We start from the raw sequence: 25,364 nt of genomic DNA on the forward strand, positions 1-25,364 counted from the left end.
CCTCAAAATTTTAAAGAGAGAACAACTTATATATATATGCCAAAAATAAGGGTAACTACTATGAAGGGATAAAATATGACTCTAAAAATGAAAAATAAAATTTTTTTTTGAAAAAAAGGGATTGATAAGATGTTGGTTGAAAAAGGGAAAAAGAAAAATAAAAAAAAAAACAGTCAACAAAAATTAACTTTGATGAAATAATGAATCATGGTAAAAAAAAAAAAAGCCATGAATCTATGTGCAGTATTCCCCTAGCGTTGGAGTTCTCCCATTCTCCTTGATCGATCAACTTGGTCTTGGCTTGCTGGCTGTTTGTGCTGATCTTCTGGGGGAGGGGCCTGTTGCTGTGGTTTCCAAATGTCTTTGCTGGAGGCGGAATTGCCCCGCCCTTGTGGGTCCGGGCTAAGGAAGCTGCTCCCGTTTGCTCTCAGGAGCTTTTGTTCCCTGCAAGCTCTCGGTACAGCTTTAGAGGACCAGGGCAGAAATGGTGGCCTCCCAATCTCCGCCCGGAGGAGCTGAGAACTCGGGGCCCCACTCCTCAGTGTGCCCCCAGAGAAAAGCAGTCACTTCCGTGTCCCCGGTCTCCGGCCGCACTCCGTGCTCACCCGGCCTGTGACCGAGCGTTGCTATCTCTGGCACCCGACCCCGCACAGAGTCTCCAAACCCAGCAGATCCCTGCAGTGCGTTCCCGCACCGCTCCTCCCCGGGAAGGAAGGGGAGTCTCCCCGGATCTGCTGCTTGTTGGGTCCCTGCTGGGGGAGCCGTGCCCCGACTGGGCCGCGGATCACAGTTTATGGCAACCCCGAGCTGAGAGCCCGCGACTCTGCTCCGTCTCTGCAGCTGGCTTCCCTGCTCTGATACCTCGGAGCTCTGGCGCACTCAGGCACCCCCGGTCTCTCTGTGACCCCAAGGGTCCTGAGACCACACTGTCCCGGGAGGATTCTACCCCCCGCTTAGCCACTGCAGCGACGGCCCTCCGCCGAGCCAACTTCTAAAAGGTCCGATTTTGTGCTCCGGGGCTCTATCACTTGCCAGAAGCGGCCGGCGGAGGCCCCTCCCCCGCCGTCTATCCTCCCGAATATTGCCTCGGATTCACTTCTCCGCACGCCCTACCTTCCAGTAAGTGGTCGCTTCTCTCTTCAGAGAGTTGTTGCTACTCTCCTGTTCGATCTCCTGTTGAGTTCGTAGGTGTTCAGAATGGTTTGATCCCTATTCAGCTGAATTCCTGAGACCAGACGAAATCTAGGTCTCCTACTCCTCCGCCATCTTGCTCCTTAAGTATTCTTCTTTTAATTTATTTTTTAAACTGAAGTAAATTGACATACAATATCCTGTTTCATGTATACATCATAGTGATTAGATATTTTTAAAAATTATGAAATGATCACTGTAAGTCTAGTTAATGTCACCATACAAAGTTATTACAGTGTTACTGACTGTATTTCCTGTGGTGTACATTATAACCCCATGACTTAATTATTTTATAACTGCAAGTAAGTACTTCTTAATCTCCTTCACCTATTTTGCCTGCCCCCTCAGTCCCTCCCTCATCTGGTAACAAGCGGTTTGTTTCCTGCATCTGTGAGTCTATTTTGTTTTGTTTTGTTTTGTATTATGTTAACATTACATTACATCATTACATTACATTACATTACATCATTAGTTTTTGATGTAGTGTTCCAGGATTCATTGTTTCCGTATAACACCCAGTGCTCCATCCAGAATGTGCCCTCTTTAATACCCATCACCAGGCTAACCCATCCCCCACCCCCCTCCCCTCTAGAACCCTCAGTTTGTTTCTCAGAGTCCATAGTCTCTCGTGGTTCGTCTCCCCCTCCAATTTCCCCCCTTCATTTCTCCCTTCCTACTATCTTCTTTTTTTTTAACATATAATGTATTATTTGTTTTTTTTAGGTTCCACATAGAAGTGAAATCATATGGTATTTGTTTTTCTGTGTCTGACATTTCACAAAACTTAATACCTTCAAGGTCCATTCATGTAGTTGTAAATGGCAAGCTTTCATTTGTTTAGCTTTTTTTTATTTTAATTTTATTTTTTAGGTAAGCTCTGTGCCCAACATGCGGCTTGAACTCATGACCCCAAGATCAAGAGTTGAATGCTCTGCTGACTGAGCCAGCCAAGCACCCCAAGATTTCATTTTTTTATACATACAGCACACCGTCTTTATCTTTTCATCTATCAATGGACAGTTAGGTTGCTTCCATATCTTGGCTATTGTAAGTAATTCTGCAGTAAACATAGGGGTGCATATACCTTTTTGAATTAGTGTTCTCATTTACTTTGGGTAAATATCCAGTAGTGGAATTGCTGGATCATATGATAGTTCTATTTTTGACTGTTTGAGTTTTCCCGAAACATTTTTCTTGACACAAAATAAACAACTTCAGGAGGGGTAGGTGATATGGATGAAGGGAAATAAAGGTACAAACTTCCAGGTATAAAATAAATGTCTTGGGGATGTAATATACAACACGGTGACTATAGTTATTAACACTGTACTGCTGAGAGAGTAGACCTTAAAAGTGCTTATCACAGGGAAAAAAATTCTGTAACTATGGTGACAATGTTAACTAGACATTATGGTGATCATTTTGCAATATACACAAATATCAAATCATTATGTTGTACACCTGGAACTAATATAATGTTACATGTCAATTATACTTCAATTTAAAAAGAAACAATTTGAAAGGATGATTATAGTAAGAGCTCTAAAAGTTACACAGAGCTAAATATTTCATGTATTTCCTTTACCAAACTCTGGGTAATTTGCCATTTGTCTGTTTGCTCCTATCACTGTTAGCTTTCCTTAGATTTAGTAGAGATCTGGCATGGGTACATTTACATTTAGTTAAATAAGCTTTATGACATGTGCAAATAATTTTAAAATTGCTCTTCTATAGTTAATATATTATATATTGTTGCTAATAATAGCATTATTAATTTGTACTGGCTTGGTGTTTTAGAACTTAAAAAGATATTTTAAACTGATCTCTAAATGTTTTCCCCGAAGTTTAGTCTTACTTGTTTAGCTTGTGCTTGCTCTTTTATCCTTAAATTTGAATGGAAATTAATTTGAACTCTTATTTAAACACTCTAAATCAAGGGTTAGTACTATAGATTGTTTTCCTATGGCCCAGATGCTAAGAATTGTTTTTGCATTTTTAAGTGGTTGAAAAAAACCAAGAAGAACATACAATGGAGACCATATGTGTCCTGGAAAGCCTGAAATACTTTTGTACCCTTTAAAGAAAAAATATACTGATCCTGGCTTTAAATAATTTTATTTTCTTCATGGTGTATGCTTTAATATTTTCCTTCCTTCTATCCACCACCCCTTTCTCTTTTGTAGCATTTCAGTTATCATACGGTATTGTTCTGCTTTTGTTTTATGCCAAATGTAAAGTGGTACTGTTATTTTTGTTTCTATACTATATAGTCAAGGTATTTTTTTTATTCTTTGCTACATTCTCTTGTCATGAACAACCTACAGTAACATTGGTTACTTTGTTTTTAAATTTAATTTTATTGCTATCTTCTAGTGTAGATTCACTCTAATTCAGTCTAATTAACTGTCTGCTTTCAGCCGTAGGGTCTTTTGGCATTATAACTTTCCATAGTTTTCCAGTTCACTGAGTGGCATTTCATTTCCATACTGCCCTGTGAATAATTTTTTCAATAACTAAATTTTCATTGTATTTCATACAGAATCTATCACTATTCTTTGTCTAAAATTTGTGTAATTATTTTCTGTATCTCAAAAACTCAGAACTTTTTATTTGGGCAACTCTTCTTTAAATGATTTTTACTTAATTTAAACAATCTAATGCTGGCTTTTTATTATAGTAGTAAATACTTAAATTTTTATTTTGTAATTCAGAAGAAAAGACCCAGGTAACCACTTTGGGTCACTCAAGATTAGTTTGTATTTTCTACAGTTTTATATAATCAAAGTCGTAGTGTGCTTTCTCATGTCTGGTTCTGTTCTTCAGTATTATTTTGAGATCGATCCATGTTGTATGCTTTGGTGGTTTGGTCCTTTTTTATTTCTGATTAGTATTCCATTTAAGTTCAAGTACACTAATTGACAGGCATTTGGGTTATTTCCAGTTTCAGGCTATGTAAATAAGGCAGCCATGGGTCAAGCACAAGTCTCTGTGTCAGCATAGGTTTTCATTTCTTGTGGGTAAATATCAAATGCAAGAATGGTTGGGTTTTTGCAAAGAATGATATGTTTACTTTTTAAAGAGACTAGCAGTTTTCCAGAGTGGTTCTATCATTTTACATTCTCAGATGAGTAGATTCGAGTTCCTCCAGGTCCTCACCAAATTGGATGTTGGCAGTTTTTTTTTAATTTTAGACATTTTAATGGGTTGGGGTAGTAGATTCTCATTGTAGTTTTAATTTGCCTTTCCCCTAATAGCTGATGTGACCAACTTTTCAAATGCTTAATACGAAAGGTCTTTGCTTGGTATTTAAAGAGTTTATTTTCTTTTTACTGATATATAAGAATTCTTAATGTATTCTAGATACAGATCTTTTGTCACATATGTGTGTTGTAAATATTTTCTCCCATTCTAAGGCTTGCCTTTTTTCTTTTTGCATTGTTATTGAGGTGTAATTTAACATACCATCACATTCATGCATTTAAGCATATAATTTGATGTATTTCAGTAAATTTATACAGTTGTACAACCATCTCACAACCCACTTTTTTAGAAAACTGTTATCACCACAAAACCATTCCCTCAGGCCTGTTTGCAGCCAGCCCCTTCTGCCACTGCCAAAATCAGGCAATCCCTGATTTTCTCTCCGTGTCTATAGATTTGACTTTTTCTAAAATTTCATACGAGTGGAACCATACAACATGTAGTCTTAGACATCTAGTTTCTTTCACTAAGCATATGTTTTATTTAGGTTCATCTTTGTTGTTGCATGCATAAGTTGCCCTCTATTGCTTAGTAATATTCCATTCTGTGGATATAGTCACTGTTAATGTATCTGTAGGTTGATGGACATTAGATTAGTTACAGGTTTTAGCTATTAACAATAATGCTGCTCGGGTGCCTGGTTGGCTCAGTCGGTTAAGTGTCTGACTCTTGATTTCAGCTGAGGTCTTGATCTCAGGATCTAGGATGCGTTCAAGCCACGCATTTAAAAAAGAAAGAAAGAATAATGCTGCCTTTTTTCCCCACTAGATATCATCTTTTTGAAGAGCAAAATTGTTTAGTTTTGAAAGACCAGTTTATCTGTAGTTTTGTTTGCATGTTATATAAAATTTCTACCTACCCTAAAGTTGCAAATCTTTCTTCCTATGTTTTTTTGAGAATTTATAAGTTTATCTTTTAAGTTTAATTTTTATGTAAAGTGTAAGGTTCATTTTTTTCCATAGAGGTATGTAGTTGTTTGAGCACCTTTTGTTGAAAAAGATTATTTTTTTCTTTCATTGTATTACTTCATGTGAATTTGCAGATATTTTGGCACCTTGAGAATATTTAATTCCCTGTTAATCTTTCTCCTGATGGTTTTAACATCTATTGATGATTTTCGTCTAAATCATTTTATACTTTTCATTGGAGAATGTGAAAGTGATTTCTATTTTTGTTATTCCTCTGTATTTATTAGCTGTGACTCATTTGTAAAGAAGAACTTTCACTCATCAACTAAGGATATTTGGTTACCCTGAACTACAGTTCCTTTTTAAAATGATCAGTAAAGGGCACGTGGATGACTCAGTCTGTTGGGTGTCTGCCTTTGGCTCAGGTCATGATCCTAGAGTCCTGGGATCGAGTCCTGCATCAGGCTCCCTGCTCGGCAGGGAGTCTGCTTCTCCTTCTGCCTTCACCCTGCTCTCTCTCTCTCTCAAATAAATGGATAAAATCTTAAAAATAAATAAATAGGGGCACCTGGGTGGCTCAGTCGTTAAGCGTCTGCCTTCGGCTCAGGTCATGGTCCCAGGGTCCTGGGATTGAGCCCTGCATCGGGAACCCTGCTCGGCGGGAAGCCTGCTTCTCCCTCTCCCACTCCCCCTGCTTGTGTTCCTGCTCTTGTTGTGTCTCTCTGTCAAATAAATAAATAAAATCTTTAAAATAAATAAATAAAATCAGTAAATATTTAAATTTTGCGCTTTTATTATCAATTTACAGAGTAATGAGTTGCTATGATAGCCACCTCCTGCAGCAGCAAGTGTTAGCATGATTTTGTTCTCTTTTGTTTTTCCTTCTTTTTTTTTTAAAGAACTGTTAGGGATTCATGTATTTTTATATATTGTGGTGCTGGGTGAGACTGCAAGAGCTGTAACACCAAGCCAGACTAACAGTGGCTTAAAAATAGGGCTTTGTCTGGATATGGGTGGTGCTAACATTCTTTCAGCTGTTCAATAAGGATTCAGGTCTTTCTTCCATCTTGTCGTCCTTAGTGTCCTCTTGCTTGTCACATCGTGGTCTCCCACCCCTAGGCATCATGCCAATGTTTACCATGTGGGTATGGGGCAGTGTCAGCTTCCAGCCAAAAGGCAGTACAAATCTTTTTCAGAACTGCCCCAGCAGACCTGTCTTTATGTCTTATTGGCCAGATCTGGGCTGCATGGTCACCCCAGCTGTCAGGAGGATTGTGGAAGCAAGTATCTGGCAGAGAAGCACAGACTTGTCAGCATTGGCTTATGCTGCTCGTGAGCCATTGCCGGGGGCAGTGCACATTGCCACCCTGGGAGGAAAGTAGGTTTTTACATTGGAAACAGTGGAAACATTATGTTAAGAAAGCAGGAGGGACTGAATTTCAGGGAATAACTAGTAATGCCTAACATTAATATCTTTGATAAAGCACAGAATGACTAGAATTATTATATTCTATTAAAAAAATAAGCCGAATTTATACATTTAACTTAAAAATGTATTTATATTAAAAGAATAATGTTTAGGGCTTACCACATTAATGTCTCGTGATTACTGTCATTGTCCTATAAAATTCATTTTATTATTGAACACTAAAACGTGTTTAAATAGTTTAAATAGTTTAAAACGTGTTTAAATAGTGTCCTTGAAAAATTATCTACTGTTACTTAATGCAATGAGAATGTTATTCTGGAGCCGGCTCACTTGGTGGAACATGTGACTCTTGATCTCGGGTTCATGAGTTCAAGCCCCATGTTGGGGGTAGAGATGACTTAAAAAAAATAAGTAAAAAAAGAGAAAGTTCTTAGCGTTGACATCATTTAAATATTTTTATTTAATGCCAAACTATGAATTCATATATTCTTCAGATTTGTTTTGTAAGGAAATTTGAAAGTTAACCTTTTTGCTCTATATCCATTATCCTTTGATCCTCACTTCTCCATTTTCTGTGTGTCATCACTTCTGCAGAACCTTCCTCTTCCAGTCCATGTTCACTTTCATTCTTTTCTCCTTTTTTACTCTACTTTTTCCTTGTCTTTCTGTAGCTCTTTTATTTTCTGCTTTTCTTCCAAAAGGGCTAGAATAAAGTTGATTTCTGGTTGATAAGATCATATTGTGCTATTAAATGTCCTTCTTAGTTTCTTAATTTCATTTGGATTATGCACTGTTGACTGTTGATTGTTAACAGGTTCTGAAATAATCATATTAGGTTAGCCTAGAAGTACATATCCAACATTAATGAGCTGCATGTTACTGAATCAGAAAAGCCACTGGTAAGCTCTAAATCACAACCAAGGTAGCTAATATAATTCTTGCTTTTAAATTATGTTATTTAATGTGATTCTCTCTTCCTTTAGTTCATGTAATCTCCCATGGAACTCCATTAACTTTTCAGTGTTTTAGGCATGTTGTAGCTCCAGAAAAAAGTGTCCAGTGTGTATATCCCATTGAGCATATGGTCAGGAGATTTAAAATTGCCTTCAATATTTTGGCCTAATATATACTTGCTATGTATAGGGTGTTGTGAGTTTATTAATACTATTCTTGATAAAATAGTTGGAATTTTTAATTCCTAAATTACTGTGTATGATTTAGGTACTGAGCTTTTCCTTGTCTTAAATTTACCTGAAAATTGGCCTGATTTTATTAAATACATCTTTTACTGGGGGAATGGTTTAAAGATTTATCTGCTTGATGGTAAAGATTGTTAAATCTGTATCCTTTCTGTGCTGTAAAATAAAACTCCAGAAAGTGTTTTATTTTGATTTTTATTCAGCAGTAAGGACTGGCTATGTAGTGATACATAGTTCTCTGAAGTTTTGCTTGACCTGGCTTTGCATCCTTCTCACTATAATTTCTGTGCCTTTGAGGAAGCCAAGTTGATCTCTCCTTTTCCCTCCCCATCAGCTCCCTCTCTCAGAATGTGTTTCTGGGGTTCCTTAGTTTTTGTTTTAATTGAGTATGAAATGGCTTAACTAATCAAACTTTGAGGAAATATTGTAGTCCTAAACCTCCTCACTAAGGAAAAGCAAAATTTTGGAATCTCATGCTTGTCTGTCTAGTTAAAATCAGTTGGGGAAATAGCTAAGACTTTATCATAGGATTTAAAGCTTTATGAACTGAGTCACTGTAGAATGGTGCACAGACTGTTAGAACAGAATAGCATCAGCTGAATTTGTATTCTACATTTGTCCTTTTCTTTTTGCAACTCATCGCTTATATGAAAGCTAAAGAAAAACTTTATCTGATGAAGAATTATTTCATTAAGGGAAAGAGTGAAATGTGACTGTCTTTATGGTACAAGGATTATTTGATCCTTTTAGACTTTTCATATATAAGGCTGTCATCCACAGTGGAATCTTGGTCTTCATACATTTATGTCATTTTTTCATTTTATTTCCAATTAAATCAAATTCTGTCACTCTCTCCATTTCTGATGTCAGTTATATGAAATTTTTTGAGTCGTGTGAAACTTTTGACTTAATGCTGTAACTTGTGCTCACAAAGGTCATCTCCTGTCAGTTTACAGCTTACTTAGTGCTAAAATACTGCTTGCTACTTCATGGAACAATCTTTACAGCAGTCTAGCTAGAGCTCTGCTCTGTTGGCTCAGGGCCAGCTGTGGCTTTGGTTACAGTGTTGCTGTTTTGGCAAGCTTTTCAGGGATCTTAACTATGCTGCTTTTCTGACTATTCTTGTGATATTTTATTTTCCTCCCATATAATGCTACTGAGGTGTTGGAAAAGAAAGGAAAAAATTACCTTGGATTTGTTTCTAAAGCAGGAGAAATAATTTTAGTTTAATGAAAAGAAAGTGGTTATACCGTCTTCTGAAATGATTTTGAAGAGGTAGAAATTTATCTTAATCTATTTATGATCTGTCCTTTCTTCTCTATTACATGGTTTTTCATCTCATTTTATATCACAATTTATGAAGTTGGGAAATTTTATATAAAGATTAAATGATTTCTTGAAGGTCTCAGTGACAATTTGTAGAAAAATTATCCTTAGAATTGACTGTCTTATTTAAAAAGAAGACATTGTCTAGAAGACATTGCTACCTTTTCAGCAGAAGCTTATCTCTTACAAGCATGGAATTTTTCAATTATGTTTAGTCTGTATGTTTTGAGAGCTCCTAAAATTGGCCAGAGAGTATTTCTCACCTCCAAAATTGGTCTATCTGGAGATCTTCTTAAGTCAAATGATGACGGGATGACCTGTGGCAGAGTATAGAACAGTCAGGAAAGGGCCCAAGACCTAAAACTAGCCAGCTGTGGGCCTGCTCTCTTGGTGCCTTGGCTTCCTTAACTGTAAAGGGAGGATAGTAATACTTATGCTACCTATGTTGTGATGACAAAATAATATCAAATGGGGAAGACAGTATGGCGGTTCCTCAAAAAATTAAAAATAGAATTACCATATGATCCATTTACTCCACTACTGGGTATTTACCCAATATAATTTGAATTGATATATGCACCCCTACATTCATTGCAACATTTACAATAGCTAAAATATGGAAGCAACCCAAGCGGCTGTGCAAGTTTGCATTCCCACCAACACTTGTTGTTCCTTATGTTTTTGAAGTTAGCCATTCTGACAGGTGTGAGGTAATATCATCTCATTGTAGTTTTGATTTGCATTTCTCTGACGATGAGTGGTATTGTACATCTTTCCATGTGTCTGTTGGTGATCTGTATGTCTTCTTTGGAGAAATATGTATTCATGTCTTCTGTCCGTTTTTTAATTGCATTATTTCTTTTTGTGTGTTGAGTTATAAAAGTTTTTTATATATTTTGGATACTAACCCTTTATCGGATATCTCATTTGCAAATACCTTCTCCCATTCACGGTAGGCTGCCTTTTAGTTTTGTTGTTTCCTTCATTGTGCAGAAGCTTCTTATTTTGATGTAGTCCCAATAGTTTATTTTTGCTTTTGTTTCCCTTGCCTCAGGAGACATATCTAGAAAGATGTTGCTATTGACAATGTCAAAGAAATTATTGCCTGTGCGCTCTTGAAGGATTTTTATGGTTTCAGGTCTCACATTTAAAAATCCATTTTGGGTTTATTTTTGTGTATGGTGTAAGAGAGTGGTTCAGTTTCATTTTCTTTCATGTTGCTATACAGTATTCCAAACACCATTTGTTGAAGAGACACTTCTTTTCCCATTGGATATTCTTGGCTTCTTTGCAATAGATTAGTTGACGGTATAATCATGGGTTTATTTCTTGATTCTCTTTTCTGTTCTATTGATCTGTGTGCCTATTTTTGTGCCAGTACCATACTGTTTTGATTTCTGCAGCTTTGTAGTATATCTTGAAATCTGGCATTGTGATCCCTCTAGTTTTGTTCTTCTCCTTTAAGATTGTTTTGGCTGTTTGGGGTCTTTTGTGGTTCCATACAAATTTTAGGATTATTTGTTCTAGTTCTATGAAAAATGCTGTTTCTGTCTTGATAGGGATTGCATTAAATGTGAGATTGCTTTGGGTAGTATGGACATTTTAACAACATTTGTTCTTCCAATCCATGAGCATGGAATGTCTTTCCATTTGTTTGTGTATATGCATGTTTTTCTGTTGCCCTTATTCCTTTGTATTGATTTCCTAGGGCTGCTATAACAAATGACCACATACTAGGTGACTTAAAGCAACTGATATTTATTTTCTCATAATTCTGGTGGTTAGAAATCCAAATCAAGGTGTTGGCAGGGCCACCCTCCCTCTGGAGACTAGGAAAAAATCCTTCCCAGCCTCTTCCTTAGCTAGTCCTGGCTCCAGTCTGTCCTTGAAGTTCCATGGCTTGTAACTCTATCACCCCAATCTCTGCCTCTGTTGTCAAACATTGCCTTTTTCATGGTGTGTGTCTCTCTGTGTTTTATTCTCTTATAAGGACGTCAGTCATTGGATTTAAAGCCCACCAGTATGACTTCATCTCAGTTTAACTAGTTACATCTACAAAGATCCTTTCTCTAAATAAGGTCACAGTCTGAGATTTCAGGTGGACGTGAATTTGTTGGGGGCAGGGGGTACTAATTTAGACACTGCACCATCTAAAATTTAATACATTTGTAAAGCATATAAACATTTGAGCTGCCGCAATAGAAACCACAGGCTGGGTTAGGTGGCTTAAATAATAGATATTTATTTTCTCACAGCTCTGGATGGTGGAAATCTAAGATCAAGGTTGGGCAGGGTTCAGTTTCTGCTGAAGAGTCTCTTCCTGGCTTGCAGACAGCTGCCTCCTTGCTGTATTCTCACATGGTGCAGAGACAGAGTGTATAAGCTCTCTGGTATCTTCTTTTATAAGGCACTCATGCCATCAGACCAGGGCCCTACCCTCAGGACCTCATCTAACCCTAATTAGCTCCCAATAGCCCCATCTGTAAATACTATCCCATTGAGTGTTAGGGCTTCAACTGAATGGGGTGGGGGTGAGGGTAGGACGGACAGACATTCAGTCCATAACAACATGCAAAACTGAAATATATATTTCACATTAACCAGTATTTTAGGAACCAGTTATTTTTAAAAACCAATTGTGATTGTGTGTATTCAATAAAAACTTGTTTTTATTGTGTTAGGAAAAAAATTACACAAGACTCATGTTTATTTAGTAATATAAACATTCATATATTTATTCAATTTAATATCTTTCCCCCCAAGCTATAAAGCATTATTGAATGGTGTTTTAGGTATTTAAGGTACCTGACTTACATTTTTGTCACAATTTGTTTTCATTTCCTAATATTTACCTTAGACATTTTTATTAAAATATAATTAACAGAAAAGTACATACATTATAGGAGTACAACGCAATGTTTTTCACAAAGTGAACAAACATATAACTAAACATTCAGATTTTAAAAAACTAAAACCTTTACCAGCATTCCACAAGCCTTCCATATGCCCCTTTTGCAGTTCACAAGCTCCCCCAGGCAATTCTTTTATATCTACCAAAAATTTGAGAGCCATTTCCATAGGCACTTGAATTTGTAGCAGGTGTTTGTATAGATCTCTTACCTGTCAGTTGTCATTATTGGTGGACTTAGTTTCTATCACACGCTCTCATTCACAGGCTTTTATATGTATATGCTGTTCCTTTGCTTGAAGGAGTTTCCCTTTTGCTTTCCCCCTCCTCCTGTAAATCACTCCACACCTAGCATGGAGCCCAATGTGAGGCTTGAACTCATGAGCTTGAGGTCAAGACCTGAGCCAAGATCAAGAGTCGGACACTCAACTGAGTCACTCAGGTGCCCCATCCTCATGTAAATGTTTCACACCTCCTTACCTCCATGCCCCCGGACACCTTGATTTCAGATCTTAGTTGAGACACCCTTCAAGGAGCATTTCCTGACTCCTCCATTCTCCTTTCCCTCCCCAGTTTTGGGTTAATCACCCCTTTGATGTGTTTTCATTAAACTCTGCATTTCTCCTCTCATTTATCATGGGGTGTTCTCATTGCTCCTTTACTTGTCTTTCTGTCCTTTCAGACAATAAATATTAAAAAGAGTGCGATATTTGCCTCATTTTTTTATCCCGTGTCTTGTGCATTGATAGTGCATAGTGAATGATATACATTGAATGACAGTAAAATCATTATGTTTCAGTACTGGAAAGGGTACTAGAGCTCATCTAGTCCAGCCCCTGCATTTTACAGATTAGGGAACTAAAAGCCTGAGATTTATTATTAGTAAGGACTCGGAAAAAGCCCGTGGTCAAAATCTATAGTATTTGTCTGTGATGAGAGGGGATGATGGAGAAAGGATGTTAATGTTCAGTATCTTCAGGAGATGTTTTTCACTTGCATCATAGCTAAACAAAATGATTTCATTTTCCATTTTTCTAATGTTCCAATTTCATTCCTGGCTAGAGTATTTTATCATTCCATTTCTCTTCTCTCATTCTCACTAATTCTGTTCTTGATTTACCTCCATTGTGATTTATAGTTTCCGACACCCCTCTTTTCATTATTTATTACTTCAGTTTAGTTTGCCACCCAGACTAGGTTGATGTGATTATCTCTTTCAAAAGTGTTCTCATTTCCCACCAAGAGTGCCCTATCGGCACTTGAGACTCAGCATGACTAACAGCTAGGGGCTCTGTTAGCCGCAGCCTCTGATCCTCCTGTGCCTCTCTCCCACCCACTCACCCAGATGATCTCCTTCTGATTGTCCTTCTTCTTTCCCTGTCTTCTTAGGCTCACCAATTTGAAACTTCCAAGACACTAGGCTCTTCCCTGCCTCTTGTCCATTGTAATCAGTCAGCATCCAGTTTCTTTCCAGTGCTTCCAAATCTCTCGTATCTGCCCTATAAAGAATATATTCTCATTGCAACTCTCTAGCACAAGCTACGTTTTCAGCTGATTATTTGATTTCCTCAAACAGCTTAAATTGTGATATTTAGAAAAATCATTTTTTATTACCAACAAAGTAAAATAAAATAAAATTTCTACAGAATGCCACTCAACATTGTCAGTGACCAAATCCTTGTTATCAGTTCAACACTGTCCTTTTTTTTTTTCCTAAGATTTTATTTATTTATTTGACAGAGAGAGACACAGCAAGAGAGGAACACGAGCACGGGGAGTGGGAGAGGGAGAAGCAGACTCCCCATGGAGCAGGGAGCCTGATGTGGGGCTGGATCCTGGGTCCCTGGGATCATAACCTGAGCTGAAGGCAGATGCTTAACAACTGAGCCACCCAGGTGCCCCCAACACTGTCTTTTATTAGGTGTTTTTTAATGTACATAATATTTGTGGCAATAGAATCTGTTTACTGCTCTTTCAACTACTCTGTAGTGTCCCTCTGTCATTTCTTTGTGTATTCCGTTCTAATTTTTTTTAAAAAAAAAAAAAACTATCTTCACATGAATAAATGGTTCTCATCCTTCTAAGTCGGGCAGTCATCTGCCGGACGGGAATCCAGTGGCTCCCAAATGGTTGCCAGGCCAACTATATCAGAAGCATCTGAAGAGCTTTAAAAATACTGTAACCAGGTTTCAGTGTGGTCCAACTGAATCACAGTTTTTGGAGTTGAGATCTTGTTGGCTACATTTTTATAAAAAAGATTTTCAGATAGCTTTGGGAATCTCCATTTATTGATCCTCCTCATTTTTAAATTTATGAAATTGAGATACAGAGGTTACTCAGATGGTATCTATTGGGTAACTGCTCATTTCAATGATAAGTAAAGATGTAGTGATAAGAATTCCTTGGGAACTGGAACAAAGGCTATTCTAGTATTCTTTTAACTTTTAGAATATCAATATTAATATTACTATATGATCTTAGAACCAATATTTTGTACTACTAATATACTGGGTACTAGGTTTTTTAAAAAATTTTATTTATTTAGGAGAGAGGAAGAGAGCACGAGTACGGGGGGAGCGGCAGGCAGTGGGAGAGGGAGAAGCAGGCTTCCCACTGAGCAGGAAGCCTAATGCGAGGCTGGATCCCAGGACTCTGGGATCATGACCTGAGCCAAAGGCAGACGCTTAACCAACTGAACCACCCAGTGCTCCACTAGTACTAGGTATTTTAAGTGTGTTATTTCAATAGTCTTTTCAGTTGTCATAGAATAATATTAGCAAGCCAAATCATAAAAATTTACTTACTCATTTACTTATTCAACACCTGTCTATCTAGCACCTGTGCTAGATATTATGAGTATTGAAGTGAATAAAACAAATTTGGAAACTTCCCTAAGACATCTTAAAATCTGATGAGGAAGGGAATATTAATAATATAAATAAAATAAAGCTTGATGAGTGATAAGGTAATTTGCCCAGTGTCACACAGATTATAGCAAAGTTGGGTTTTTGTCCCAAGACTATCTACTTTTTTTTTTTTTTGCGTTCGTAGACGTATTTTATTTTTATACTTAGTGGTGGTGGTGGTGGTGCTCACAAGGGAGGTCCTCATAGGAACTGAAGGCCATTATAGAGGCAACCCATTCTTTCTGTACCAAGATTATCTACTTTTAAAAGCCCACATTCTTTCCACATTAACTATGATTCCGACAGATCAAGGTAAAGGCAACTAATACTTGAGCTCTTCATTCTGTCTTCAGTGCTAGATCAGTTATAAGGATTTTTTCATTTATTTTCACTGTAGTGCAGATGAGGAAACTAAGTCTCAGAATAAGTTAAATAATTTGCTAAGGTTTTGGCTACTAACTACTAGTGCTTGGCTTCTGATCTAGGCTTCTGACTCCAAAGACCTGTGATGAACAAATCCAGTAGTTGGTTATTTGACAAAATTAATACATTAAATTGATAAATACTGAAAAAGACTGTTAAGGGTAGGAAAAAAAGCTTTTTAAAAGGCACACATTAGGGCGCCTGGGTGTCTCAGTCGTTAAGCGTCTGCCTTTGGCTCGGGTCATGATCCTGGTGTCCTGGGATCAAGCCCCGCATTGGGCTCCCCCCTGCACTGTGGAGAGCCTGCTTCTCCCTCTGTCTGCTGCTCCCCCTTCTTGCTCTCTCTCTCCTCTCTCTGTCAAATAAATAAATGAAATCTTTAAAAAAAAAAAAAGACACACATTACTAGTATTATGAAAAAAAATGTTGACCTAATTATAGATTCAACATAAACCAATAAGTTAGTAAGAGGACACTAGGTATAACTTTAAAACAGTACATTTGAAAGTTTACATAAGATTGAGAAATTTCTAGAAAAACAACTTACCGAAATAACACTAGGAAAATTTAAAAATCTGATTAGTTGTATTGACAAAATTATTATTACACAACTTCCCTTAAAGAAACTTCAAGGACAGATAGTTTCACTAGTGAATTCATTCAAACATTTGATAAACCAACCAGTGTTTTTACAAACTTCATCCAAGAATTGAGAAAGAAGGAACACTTACCTGATTATTTCATGAGGCCAGTATAAATTTGATATCAAAACAAGAATATTATAAGGAAGGATATTAGCTATCTCTCTTGAAAATCAATTCAAAAATACTAAAGAAAGTATTAGCAAATATAAGTCAGGATATCTAAAAAGGATAATTCATCATTACCAAGATGGCTTTAGTCTAGAAGTACAATGTAATGTCATCAACGAAGGGAAAAATTGATCATCTCAGTATATGCAGAAAAAATATTTAATACAATCCAACACAGTCTATGATGTAAAATTCTTAGCAGACCTAGAATAGAATTGTCTTCATCTAATAAATGGCATCTCTGAAAATCTCAGTAGTGAAATATTCAAGGTTTTCTACTTGAGATTAGGAATGATACAAAGATATTACTCTTACCACTTTTACATAGCAACATACTGAAGATCCTAACCAGGGTAATAAAAAAAGCAATAAAATATAGAGGGATTGGAAATGAAGAAATAAAAATTATTCAGAAATAACATTGTGTATATAGAAAATCCAAAACAATCTCCAAACTATTAGAATTAATAGAACTTTCAAAGTTTGGTAAAATTCAATATATAATAATCAACTGTATTTTTAGTATACAAGCAACAAAAAAAACTTTAAAATTACCACTTAAATATCAAAAAGCACTAAATGTGTAGGAATGATTCAAATTAGAGATATGTAATAGCTCTTCACAGGAACTATAACTTATTAAGAGAAATTAAAGAAGACCTGAGTAAATGAAGAGAACTACCATATTCATGGATTGGAGAATCATTCTTATAAAGATTTCCATTCTTTCTAATTTTATGTATGGATTTTATGTAGTCTCAAAATTTCAGGAGCTTTTTCTTTAATGGAAACTGTCAAGCCCATTATAAAATTTATATGGAAGTATCATGAACCAAGAATAGCCTATACCAAATTGAAGAAGAACAGAAATGGAGGACTATCAGACTTAATTCTAAAGCTACAACAATTTACACAGGTCAGTTGATGTAATGAGGATAGACAAATAGTACAGAATTGAAGGTCTGGAAACAAACACATAAATGGAAACTTTATTTACTGCAAAGGTAGGCTTTGAGAGCAAGGAGGTGAAAATTTTAATTTCCTTGTTTGTTTTTCAAATAAATTTTAATGGGCCAGTTTGGTATTTTGTATAGAAAAACACTAATCTTGGCTCCTATCTCATATAGAAAGCAATTCCAGGTGGATTATATTTCTAAACGTGAAAGACAAACCAATCGAGTTTCTGGAGGATAAATTCATGAATGAAAGACATCTTCATAAATGTGGGATAGGAAAAGTTTTAAATAAGATACTAAAAGTGCTGACCATAGGTTGATAAAATTGACTGCATTTAAATTAGGAACTTCTTTTCCTCACAAGACTTCTTAAGTGTGGGAAAACATACTTGCAATACATATAATTATCAAAATGATTACATCCAAATATGTAAACAACTTTTACAAATAGGTAAAAGATGAAAATAACCAGTGAGAAAAATGGGCAAAAAAAAAATGAATATGCACTTCATAAAAGAAGCTATCCAAATGGATGATTAGCATGCAAGAAGGGATAACTTCTTAGTCATCACGGAAATGTAAATTAAAACCACACTGATCGTTCCAAAGAATAGCTTAAAAAGATGATAATTCTGAATTTTGGTAAGGTTGTAGAACACCCACAACTCATGTATTGCTGCTGGGGTGTAAATTGGTACAATGACTTTGGAAAATTGGCAGATCTGCAAACACTAAGCATACAAATACCTAATGATTCAGCATTTCTACTCTTACCCAGAAGAAATGCATATGCATATATGTTCACTAAAAGCTGTGCACCAGAATGTTCATGGCAGCATTACTTAAAATACCTAAACGATGGAAATAACTCAAATGTACACCAATTGGATGTTAGTTGGGTAGATTAAGGTAAATTTCCAATAGCAGTGAAAACAAGTTAACTGCTACATGCAACAACATGGATGAATTTTACAAATAAGATATTGACTAGAAGGCAGACAGAAAATAATAACTTACTTTATGGTTCTATTAGTGTAAAATTCAGAAACAGACAAAACTAATCAATGGTGTTAGAAATTATGATAGTGGTAATATCTGGAGAGATATATTTGGGGAAGCCACAATAGATTCAGAGTTGCTGATAATAATTTGGTTTTATAGCCTAGGTGGTAGTTACACAGATACATTCACTTTGTGATAATTCTTAAAGTTGCGTTTACATAACTTGCCCACTCCTCTGTATGTTAAAGAATTTTCTTTTTAAAAAAATTTTTTTTAATTCTATTATGTTAGTCACCATACAGTACATCATTAGTTTTTGATGTAGTGTTCCATGATTCATTAACACCCAGTGCTCCATGGAGTACGTGCCCTCCTTAATACCCATCACCGGGCTAACCCATCCCCCCACCCCCCTCCCCTCTAGAACCGTCTGTTTGTTTCTCAGAGTCCATCGTCTCTCATGGTTGGTCTCCCCCTCCGATTTCCTCCCCTTCATCTTTCCCTTCCTTCTCCTAATGTCCTCCATGCTGTTCCTTATGTTCCACAAGTAAGTGAAACCATATGATAATTGACTTTCTCTGCTTGACTTATTTCACTTAGCATAATCTCCTGCAGTCCCAAATAATCAATATTTTATAGTTTCCCAATTCACAAATGATGTGTTTATATTAAACTATGAATATAACTGGCATTAATTGAAAAAGTGGTCATGTAAATTGAAAAGCTTAAAATTACAACTAGAATTATTATAAGTATTATAATTATTTCAAAAATTCCCATATTAGATGCTTCTTTAAGAATGAGGTAGGGGTGCCTGGGTGGTTCAGTGTGTTAAGCAGCCCCCTCTTGATTTCAGCTCCAGTCAGGCTCTGTGCTCTGCACTCAGCTCGGAGTCTGCTTGTCCCTCGCCCATCCCCCTGTGAGCGAGCGAGCTCTCTTTCTCTCTCTCTCTCTAAAAATAAATAAATCTTTAAATCATTCCCCTCCCTTGTTTAAAAAAAAAAAAAAGGAAGGAGCTGTGTATGTTTCTGTATTGAAAAGTTTGGGAGAGTTAATAATTTTTGGAGTGGGAAATGATGAAGACTGGTCCATGTTAACCAGATCTTTCAAGTGAAATATGACTTTAAGTCTTTCAGTTAACATACACATATATCTTACAATGTACATTCAGCTGATAACATGCAAACCTGCCATATGTTGAAAAGCTATGCTTTTCAGATTCTTTGAGAATAATAAAGGCAATAAATATGATTTTGCAATAAATGTCTTTATTCTACTTTTATAAAGCGAATTCTTTGAGGTTGCTCAGGTAATGCTTTTTTTTTTGTATTATGTAGACCCTTGTATAGTGATAGAGAAACATTCTTTGCAGCTGCCTAATTTTGATCTTGATCTCTACTAAAAAGTAAAAAAGTATTATCGCTCTGGGGAGAAAGGAAAAAACGGAACTAACAACAACCAAAGCATAGTGCCATACCCCATGTTTTCAGTTAACAATTTTATGTGAAATAGCTTATTTTCTCCCATTTTCTTTGATAGTTCACTGATAGAGAATTGACAGTATATACTAGAATTTAAATTCTGTTATAACCATATTAAGCTTTTTTCATTAAAACATTTGAAATGATGTCCATTTGCTTCTTTTTCTTGTTTAATTAAAAATCTAAAACGGATATTGTATTCACTAACTTTGTCTGCTTTTTTCTATAAGCTGATTCTGCTTTGCCTCTGGGTGTGTGTGTGTGTGTGTGTGTGTGTGTGTGTGTGTGTGTGTGTGTGTACACGTACGTGTTACTGCATCATGTTATTAACACCAGTTTGTTTCAGAAGTAACTTTTTGTCTTATTTATCAACTTAACCATTAAGAAATTAAGTTAATGAAATAATTTAACTTTTAAACTAAATACTTCTAATAATAGTCACTGAATCATTAAGTGAAAGCGGACTTTCACCTGTTTGGGCCTGGAGATACATGTTGATGTACTAGATTCTGGCTTGATAAATCATTTACTTAGTGACGGAGTCAACAACCTCTTTATATTACTGTGGACTCAATCTACTCACAGTATTTTTACTACCTGCCTCACTGCCTACCTCTCTCTGCTGTAGTCACTCTGTTCCAGCCACAGTCAGGGCCTTCTTGCTGTTTGAATAGCTGCCAAGCATATTTTTTCCTCAGCATTTTTGTTCATATCTGTTCAGATCTGTTTTTCCCCATATCCTCTTCAGACTCCCTTGCTCATTATATTCAGGTCTCTGTTTGAAAATCACCTCAGAGATGCATTCTCTGAGTCTTCTCCATTATTTCCCCATGATTCTCTATTCTTATTCCCTGATTGATTTTTTTATAGCAATTATCACTACCTGTGATACTCTGTTACATATATATTTTTAATATATTTCTCAGGAAACATAAGTTCCATGAGGGTAGGGACTTAATTGGTTTTGCTTAACTACTATATTTCCAGCACCTGGAACCAAGACAGTTATACAGTAAACACTGTATAAATATTTGTGGTTAGAATGAATGAATGAACGACAGAAAGAAAGAAAAGAAAAGAAAGAAAATGAATAGTGTCAGTCTGCATGGTTCAGCCCTCAGTTAACTCTGCGGAATTCATTTATTTATTCTCCAAAAAGATGTAGGGTTGTTGTTAATTCCAGCATGGCTCTCTTTATAGGCATTGGTGGTAAATTTTAAATAAGCTCTAATAATATAACCGATTTCTGATCTTGTTATTCTTTAAAGAAGGAGAAAAGGGGGAAAGGGGGAAATAATATACATAGTATTTAACTTTGTCTTTTATTAAATAAATAATGACTAAAAATAATATTTGTTCCAAATGCACTCTTTGTTCTTGTCCGTGATAATTTAAAAATATGGTAGTAACTGCTCATGTACTACTTAAAGTTGTAGATTTATATTGATTTTGTTTGTTTTCCTATTTATACCTATTCCCACCCTGCCACCCCTACCTGTTTAAAGAATCCAACCCAAGTCGGAACAGCTCTGCAGGTTTTCCATAATCTTGGAACTTTGAAGGATACGATTACCAGTGTTGTGGATGGATATTGTGCTACTTTAGAAGAACATATCAACAGTGCGTTAGACATCAAAGTTCTGACTCAGCCTTCGCAGTCAGCTGTGAGAGGTATGGCTATGGTTTATATTTAGCTGCTTTATTTATTTATAACCAAGAAGTCCTTTGAATAGTATGTGAAACACTTAAGTTTCAAAGCATTCTAATGACTCATTTTTTAGTAGATAGAAAATGAGAGAAGAAATTATGTTTCAGAATGTATTTATAACTTTTTTTGTCTAATCAGTGAGTTGAATTGGCCAATTGGTATATTCAGAACTTCTAGAAAAAAAATCTATAAACTGTGGCTCCACTTAGTTCAGAGGAAACAGATGCAAGGAAAAAAAGGAACATTTTTCTTTCTGAAATCCTTATCCTCACATGTACTTCTTGAGGCAGAAAATATTTTTTTAAATTTTTTTTAAAAGATTTTATTTATTTATTAATGAGAGACAGAGAGAGAGAGAGAGAGAGGCAGAGGGAGAAGCAGGCTCCCAAGGAGCAGGGAGCCCGATGCGGGACTCGATCCCAGGACCCTGGGATCATGACCTGAGCTGAAGGCAGATGCTTAACCATCTGAGCCACCCAGGCACCCCAAGGCAGAAAATATTTTTTAAGGAAATGCAATTTCTCCCTTAGCTTTTTGGGCTTTTCCTTAGAATTATTTTCCTTAGAATAATTTCAGTATTCAGGAGCAAAGAAGGCTAACTGTGGACTTAGAAACTGAAAAAATCTTTGGGAACGTTACAACCATAGCAAAATCTAAAAAAAACTACAAAAGAAAAGTATGAGAGAGGAGTAGCCCACAATAGCAGTCTGCAACCTTTTTTCCTGCCAAGATGTACCTGCTGATGACATTCATGTATAAAACACCCTTCAGAGATGAGATAGGAAAGACTGCATGTTATATATACCTCTCATCTAACCAACATATCTCTGCATTTCTCTCCTTGTATTCTCTTTTCTCTTCTATTATTATGAACAAGCTGTGCTTGCACCTAGCAAAGACCAAGTACCCTACTCTTAGTTCAGATGTCCCAAGGGCATTGCTTTAGCAGATCCCCTCTGTCTGCCATGTAGTCCGTTTTCCTTCTTTAAATTTCTTTCCTGTTACATTCAGTTGTGCTAGTGTACCTTCTTCTGCCTAAAGACAGATCTATGTTTGACTACGTTTCCTTCTTCAGCTCTGCTCCCCCATTTTATTTTCTTCAGACTACAGAAAAATTCCCCAAAGTTGTCATGTATACTTACTGTCTCCACAGTTTTTCTCTTTCCATTTTTCTTTAAGATTTTTATTTATTTTAGGGGCGCCTGGGTGGCTCAGTCGTTAAGCGTCTGCCTTCGGCTCAGGTCATGATCCCAGGGTCTTGGGATCGAGCCCCGCATCGGGCTCCCTGCTCCGCGGGAAGCCTGCTTCTCCCTCTCCCACTCCCCTTGCTTGTGTTCCCTCTCTCACTGTGTCTCTCTCTGTCAAATAAATAAAAATCTTTTTTAAAAAAAAGATTTTTATTTATTTTAGAGAGCTTGAGGGGGTGGGGAGAGAAGCTGAGGGAGAGGGACAGTGCAGAGCCTGATGCAGGGCTTGATCCCACGACCCTGAGATCATGGCCTGAGCTGAAACCAAGAGTTGAACGCTAAACCAACTGAGCCACCCAAGTGCCCCTCTTCCCATTTTTCTATTGAAGAAGCTGCTCTGTCATCAGAGTCGTCCTAAAAAACAAATAATGCATATAGAATTAATAACAGAGTTCCTCTTACCTGGCTTACACTAAAAAATTTACAGTGAGTGATTATTGTTTTTATATTTCCTATATAAATACAGCCTTAAATAACACAAATATATGTCATTCATAAATAAGTTGCACTAGATAAGGAGATAAAAGATTCTTAGATCTTAAAGGGATTTTTAAAGGTTAACCCTAGCCTCTGAATAGATCTGTATTAAGACTGTCCCAGAAGGGGAGCTTTGAAAAGAAATTGCCAAAGGAGATTTCCTTCTCAGCTTTTCCCAGCAATTATTCTCAGAAAGTTTGATCTAATGTTTAAATTTCCAGGAGCAGTTTAATCTCATTCCCTCTTGTGTTGTCAAGAAAAGGAAAAAAAAAATGAAAGCAATTATTCACATGCTGTCAATCCTAATGTACACCCTTTTTGTTGAAAGAATAAAGAATTTTAAAGCCTTATTATCATCTGTTGAGGAGTGGATACTGTGATTTTAATACTCTTAAGCATCAGTTCTTTATTATTTTTAAAAGAATTATCACTATTATTTTTAGTTTTTTAAATGTGACATTGGCAATATTCATGTTAATTTGCTGATCTTGTTGGTTATATTGAGATTATGGATTAGAATGTCCTTGTTTTTTGGAAATACACATTAAAGTATTTCAAGAGTGATGGAGCATCATGTCAGTAACCTACTAACAAATGATTCGGGGAAATTTTTTAGTATGCTTTCGAATTTTCCATATGTTTAAGATTGTTCAAAAAAATTTAAAATATATAAAATTGATAGAATTTTAAGGGAAAAATATCTATGATGTATTTCAGAAGCTTATAATTTAATAAGAAAAAGATAAACAACTCAATTGAAAAAATAATATGATTAGGAAGTTAACAGAGGAACATATCTAATAAATGGGAAAATATGTTCAGCTTCTTTTTAGAGGATGAACTAGTTATTAGGGAAATACAGATACAATTTCTCAATCATGAGATTGGCAAAATCGAAGAATTAAGTGTGGGATGAGAGCAGAAACTCTTATATGCTGATTGTAGGAGAATGAAATGGTTCAGCCACTTCACTCAGTTTTATCAAATTGTTCTCTAAGGTTAAAACTGTGTGTACCTTGTGATCTTATAATTTCTGTTAGAAAAATAATACCCTAGAGAAACTCTGTCACATATATACATATATAAGAATTTTTATTGTATTATTATTTGTATTAGTGAAAAAGTGAAAACAATCTTTCCTCCAGTGGAAATAAAGTGCTACCGTTGGGTCTCAGTTTTTTCAGTGAGCCAATGCCTTTGTACCTTGAACTTCACAAGCATACTAAGTTTTTTTTCCTCCCTCATGTGGGTGAGAATGACCAGAGTGGGCTGGAGTTGGGTATTTCCCTTCCCCAGGTCATTTAGGTTCTTATAATACCCCAGAGGGTCAGGCTCTAGTTAACTAGTTTCCCCTCAAGGGCAGGCCTTGTCTAGAATAGAGTCCTCTGGTGTATTTCAAGACTGTTCTTTTTTTCTTCCTCCTGCTGGAGGCATGAAGGGATTTTTCTCCGTTATTTACTGTGGGAACCTACTTGGGCTCCTGGATGCAAATCTCAAAATATTGTGGGCCCCCTATGACTGGGTACACCTGGAGCTTTTAGTTCTCAGAGTTGCCAACTTTGAGCCTCTAGCAATTCATCAGTTACAGTTCAGGTTTTCCTTCCCTAGCACTGGCTCCCACTGTCTGTTTTCTGCTAGCAAGGCTCTGCTCCCATACGTGGAGACTTCCTGTATTCACCTGTCAGTCTCTCTTATCTTGGGGGCAGTGGTTTGCCGTGTGTCCTCCCCTCTCTTACAGGTCCAAGAAGGGTTGTTGATTTTTCAGTCTGTTCGTCATTTAACTTGTTGTTAGGACAGAGTGGCAACTTAGAGGCTCCTCACAGTTGGAACCAGAAATGGAAGTTGCTAACTCAGTTTTTTACCCCCATACCTCACTTGTTTCTTCTTTGACATTGTTAAAAGTAAGACAACTGACTCTAAATGGAGTCACTTATGCTAAACCCCACATCACCAAATTGAGACATAACTTAATTACAGTATCAGCCTTTCTCAGAAATGGAATCTTAAACCAATCAGGAATTACTTAATTAGTACTAGTACTAGTGGGGTAATTCTGCCCTACTGCCCCTTAAAGGAAAGTGACCTTGCCAAAACCAATTTGCTTTTTTTGGTCTAGTATAACTTCTCTGT

At 36.5% G+C, this 25,364-nt stretch overlaps 1 protein-coding gene across 2 annotated transcripts in view; it reads left to right on the forward strand.

Annotated features, from left to right (window-relative positions):
- Positions 1-25,364, forward strand: part of COG5 (component of oligomeric golgi complex 5) — a 310,225-nt gene that overhangs the window by 166,773 nt on the left and 118,088 nt on the right. For both annotated transcript variants that reach the window (XM_027573001.2, XM_027573000.1), the window contains exon 8: positions 21,308-21,473. In XM_027573001.2, the coding sequence (XP_027428802.1) occupies positions 21,308-21,473 (166 nt within the window). The remainder of the gene's footprint in view (positions 1-21,307; positions 21,474-25,364) is intronic.

Source organism: Zalophus californianus, chromosome 12, assembly GCF_009762305.2.
Source record: "Zalophus californianus isolate mZalCal1 chromosome 12, mZalCal1.pri.v2, whole genome shotgun sequence".
NCBI classification, from domain to species: domain Eukaryota; kingdom Metazoa; phylum Chordata; class Mammalia; order Carnivora; family Otariidae; genus Zalophus; species Zalophus californianus.